This window comes from Peromyscus leucopus, chromosome 14, assembly GCF_004664715.2.
Source record: "Peromyscus leucopus breed LL Stock chromosome 14, UCI_PerLeu_2.1, whole genome shotgun sequence".
NCBI classification, from domain to species: Eukaryota; Metazoa; Chordata; class Mammalia; order Rodentia; family Cricetidae; genus Peromyscus; species Peromyscus leucopus.
The window spans coordinates 80,987,030-80,992,658 of record NC_051075.1 but is presented as its reverse complement, the minus strand read 5'-3'; the positions used below and the strand labels follow the sequence as shown (position 1 = coordinate 80,992,658).

At 40.3% G+C, this 5,629-nt stretch overlaps 1 gene segment (V, D, J or C); it reads right to left on the bottom strand.

The window, feature by feature from the left end:
- Positions 1 to 3,252: 3,252 nt before the first annotated feature.
- Positions 3,253 to 5,629, bottom strand: LOC114689087. The segment is given in 2 exon segments: positions 3,253 to 3,638; positions 5,554 to 5,629. Coding segments are annotated over 2 exon segments (441 nt in total).

Genomic DNA, 5,629 nt, shown 5'->3' with positions numbered 1-5,629 from the left:
GGATTTTCTTTAATGCCTATCATGTTCTCTGAAGTAGATTGGTTTTGCAAGAAGCAGATGTGAGTCAATGTCCAGTAAAGGCTAAGTTCTTAAAACATTTTAAATGCCATATTCTGTATGTCTTTGAGATGTTTGAAGATTACCTAGCTAATTGAAATATATATTTGTATACCTAGAAATCTTAGTTAATGTGACTATAAATTTCATTATAATAGATGATTAACAATTAATCTATATTTCTTAATGATACATTAGAATTTTAAATGAGTTGCATAAACATAATACCCTAAACAAGAGTAGAAATATACATACAGTATAACAAAGTTAACCTTAAATTTATCAATAAACCAAAATCCATACCAATGTAAAGTATTTTGAGATTAACTGTTGTCTCCTGGATCAAAGTAGACTCAATAATCCATCCCCTTCAATTATTTCTATATTATATTCCCCTTTTTGTTTAGAAAGAGATTGCATTTATAATAAGCTCCCTTTAAATAAAAACAAACATTCATAAACAATATTTTGAAAATTTTGGCATAGCTATTCATACTACTTCCTGCTGATTGTGGGCTCTGACAATCTAATGGAGATCATGAGAAATTTTAGAATTATGTTTAATTCTTGTCTGTAGTAGTCTGTCAGGCTGCATCTTCTCATCCAGTAGCCTTGAAGTTACATGTTGGTACATCTGGGCCATCACTCCCATTGAAGACCTCTCTGGGGGGTGTTCCTTGATGGAACCATATTAACCTGGAAATAATTCATAGCTTCCCATGTTCTGTGGAAACACAAGCAGAACCCCCTTTTCCAAAACAACATATGTTCTGACTTAAACCTTGTAATCCAGATATTTCTAAAATATATAGGTTGGTTCAATCTAGTAGGCTTTACACTCAAGCATCTCAAAGCAGTTATAAATCCCAAAGACAACACAATAATAATCAGCATCCTGTGTATTTTCCATTTTACAAGGCTGATTATACTTTTTTATTACTCTATTTGCTTTTTAAGGACTTTCTCTATCCTTTTTCTTTTCTCTCCCAAATCTACATGTATTTTTAAATACAGTGTAACCTGTTGAGTGTTTTTTCCACCTGAAGCTGTCTTTATTGGGCATCTGTAATCCTTTTCTGACCAGGACAGTTTTTATATTGATAAGCTGCATTACTAGGACCAAAGCATGGCTTTGGCTGCTGGCTCCACACCATTTGTCTCTTCAACATGGTTCAGGTAACAATTGAGTCACCCTTATCTCCTCAATTCTGGGAAGCAGTATATAACATATGCAGCTGTGTTTTCTAAGCTCAAAACTGTGCTTTCAAGCCCAAAGGCAACAGCTGGGAGAATCCTCTGTACCACAGCCTGTTGGAGAGAATGCAGAAATCTGCCCTGCCACTTAGCTCATGGCATCTGGTGGCCAGCTCCATCTCTTGAACAGCTGTGGGGAGACATGTCTCTGCACTGCTGATGATCTGAGACTATGAGACTAGGAATCCCAGTGTGGCTCTGTTTCTGTGTGTTTAGAATCTTTCTAAAACTTTTTCAGGTTTATGTGGATCAATGCCTGATGCTGGGTGCCAAATATAGCCAGAAGAATCTCTCCTACCCACTGATAACCAAATAACTAATCAGAGGCTTACTATTAATTACAAACGGTTTTGTCTCTTTTTCAGGCTTCTTGCTAGCTAACTCCTACATCTTAAATTAACCCACAATTACTAATCTGTGTTTCACCATGTATCTCATGGCTTTACCTGAGTTTACTACTCCTTAATCCTCCTGGCAGCTCTCAGCATCTCCCTCACTACACCTTCCTTCTCCCTGTATCTTTGCTTTGATTTCCCACCTGGCTATAATATGTCTTGCCATAGGCCAGAACAGCTTCTTTTTTAACCAATAATAGCAACACATATTCACAGCATACAGAAAGACCATACCACAGCACAGTTCTCTCACAGTGACATCACCCATAGTATCCTTACATGCCAGTGAGGAATCATCAGATTTTCCCATGTTCCTGTAGGATCTAAATTGGAGTATGTCAGAGCTTTAGATAAAGAACCTGCCCCAGATTTTGCCATAGCGACTACACATCGTGTTTGCTAGGGAGGTGGCATAAATAAGCCATAGGAATGATTCTGGAAGAAAGAAAATGGATGAGCATGTTAAAAGAAAATTCCTTAGGCCCATTAAATGCAGAGAAATTTTATTAGTGAAAACAAAACATAAATATTAAAGAAGAAATCAAAAGACATGTTGCCTGTTGAGTGGATCATGAACTTCATTCAGTAACTGATGCTCAGGGTGTGTTACTGGCTGCATTGTCCTCACAGTCTCAGTGATGGGGCTTCACACACATTTTGTCATCAGTTCCACACCTGTGTCTGATGTGTACATATTTTGTGAGGACAAAGGTGAGAGTGAAGGTCATCAGGGTTCGTGGGGCTCTGACCTGCCTTATTTCCTTCTTGGCTCTAACTTGAATCCTACACAGTGTTATCACCATGGTAAATATTAAGAATCTTTTCCTGAGTTTAGAGATCCACAATTTCCAGTCCCTTTGGATTTTTCATGACCTGATCCATGTCCCCATACAGAATCACTTCCTCTCTATTTGATGTTTTGCATTTGTTCAGATCAGAGTATATCATATACAATAAAAGTTACACATAAAAATGCTGTCAAGTGGTTCATGTACTCTAAACACAAGAATCCCTGAGTATGATCAATACCCCTAGTTCTTCATTGCTACAAAAAGCTGGGTGTGGCAGACAGCCTCTGGAATGTGGAGACAGCGTTATCAATGTGGAACACTGGGCAACCAGTCTATCTGGTTAGTGATATCCAGACCCAGTGATAGATTTTTGTCTCAAAAAATATGGTGTAGTTTGGTAGAGAAAAAACATCTCATGTCAACATCAGCAGAAATACACACAAACACACGAACATACACAGAGAAAAAGGGGGAAGGGAGAGAGGGACTGAGAGAGAGAGAGAGAGAGAGAGAGAGAGAGAGAGAGAGAGAGAGAGATGGAGGGAGGAATATATAGAGAGTAACATAATAAAAAACTAAAACCACATAACAATGGATAAAGAAACTTGAATAAACATTTGGACACTTCAAGGATTACTATACACTATACCTGTAAAGAGAGTCCTTGAGTGTGATATGGAGAAGCAGCCAAGAAACAGAGGCCAGCTCTTTAGGCCTCTCTCAACAGGCTCATCCAAGACCCACACATCTCTGTCCTAGCAGCGCCCCCTGCTGGTCCTGGGCACACTGCAGGGAGGTTTGTATCTGAGTCCACAGTAAATTTGTATCACTGTGCTTCTGGCACAATAATACGTGGCTGTGTCTTCAGATTTCAGACTGCTCGTTTCCAGGTACAGGGTGTTCTTGGCATTGTCTCTGGAGATGGTGAATCGGCCCTTCACGGCATCGGCATAGTAGATGTAACTACTACCACTACTAATGTATGCGACCCACTCCAGTCCCTTCCCTGGAGCCTGGCAGACCCAGTTCATGCTATGGTCACTGAAGGTGAATCCAGAGGCTGCACAGGAGAATTTCAGGGACTTTCCAGGCTGCACTAAGCCTCCCCCAGACTCCACCAGCTGCACCTCACACTGCACACCTGCAGACAGAGAATTCTGGTTAGAAAAATATTACAGAAGTCAAAATTTCTCTTTCTTATTTCTTCACAACACACAGCATCCTCTCTCTACTAATTACCTCTTAAAATAAAGACAAGGAAAAATGAACTGAGCCTCAAGTCCATGGTGAATGTTCTGTGTTCAGTGCTAATCACTGAGTGGGAGGACTTGGAATCCAGGGCTGGGCTCCTCTGCCTGAGCTGCAGGGTCAGGGCAGGGCTGGTTTTCATGGGACAGAGAAGTCTTATTTGCATAGTGCCCTGCTATAGCCAGCACTGGGATTGGACTCGGGGAGGAAGGCCATGCTCAGAGCAGATATAAGTCATCAAAGTCATTGATGACAGGTGTACAAATAGTACTGTAGTTCTGTATGGAACCTTCCTTACTTCATTTAGTTATCTTTGTGCAGGTGCTCAAAACATGCTGTTTTTCCACACTGTCATGTCATTTGGTGAAATTAACAACACCACACACACACAGTTGTGTTTCTATCTAGGAGCTCAGTCTTTCTCACTGTCTAAGCTGTACATGGCTTCTCCCATATGTGGATCTTGGACAGGGTCACACATCCCTGGAGAGGTTAGCAGAACTCCTTGCTTGTGACAGGATCACTTTGGAATTATCTGAATTTCACATATTTATGAGACAATGCTGTCATCAGGATGTAAGAGGACTACAGATGAGACATCCCTTGTTTCTGCCTCTCTCCTGCCTCTTGGGTGCTATGAAAACATTCCTATCTGCAGCAAACTCACTTGTTCTGTACCCTGAAATTTTCTCTGTGATTCCTTTAAACTCCCAGTTTCCATTATCTTCTTCCATCTTTACACCAGGCAACACATGATTGTAGTTTAATTGCAGATCTTACCTTTTACTGAGGGGCTGTTGTATGTAGATAGTTACTTGAAAGCCTTCATTCCATGCAGGGGCCTCTCCAGAATTAATGACTTTCCACACATCTTATGACAATCTACACAACTTGGTCCGTGTTTGGTCTGATGTGGACACCTTGTGTAGGGTCCATGGTGAGTGTGATGCTCATCCAAGCCTCAATGCCTATGCCTGACCTTCCTGTTTTACTTGAATCCTATACTGTCAACTATGAAACCTAAGTGAGGCTCTGCCTTGATTCTAGGGGAGCCCACTATTTAGAATCCCTAAATTATTTCAGAATCTGATCCTGGTGACCACATCAGAGTTAGTTGTTCCCTGTATGATAGTTCCCAACTTGTTTGGGTCAGAGTACATCTTACATTTAAATATATTCACCATAGTTGAAATTACTGTATTCTATTTGAACAATTTAAATATGACTGTATACCATTCTTGTGGAGAGTTTTTCTGAGATACTTTCCTGTGAAGTGGAGAGGCAGCGCAGATGTCAGGAGCCCTTCATGCCCCTCTGCTCTTGCTTAGGGGGATTCTGAACTCTCTTCATTTCCACTGGCCCCTTATGACCATAAGTACATCCTGCTTATGTCTATGCTCATATTAGTATGTTTTCAGTGTGTATTGTTCATACAGTAATACAGGATTATAACATTGAATTTCAGACTATGAATTATAAGCTACAGAGTATTCTTGGAATTGTCATTGGATATGGTCAGTTTTTCTTTAATACAGTTTATGTATTTTATCTGAACACCAGTCTAAGACGTATGAGATCCCTTTCAGACCCAGTCCATATAGTAATCACTGAATGTAAATCCATATGGTACAAGGGGATTTAGAAGGTCACCACAGTCTGTAACAATCCTTCCCCGGACTCTACCAGCTATTCCTCTCACTGGACACCTGCACATGCCAAGATTTTGATCAGGAAACTGTCACATGTGTCCACCTTCCCTCTTACTCATGTCCACTCACCCCCAGAATTTCTTCTTTGTCATGAATAACTCTTTATAAGAATAACAAGGAAAACCCAGGCCAGCCTCAATTCCATTGTGAACATTCTGTGTCCAGTGTTTATCAA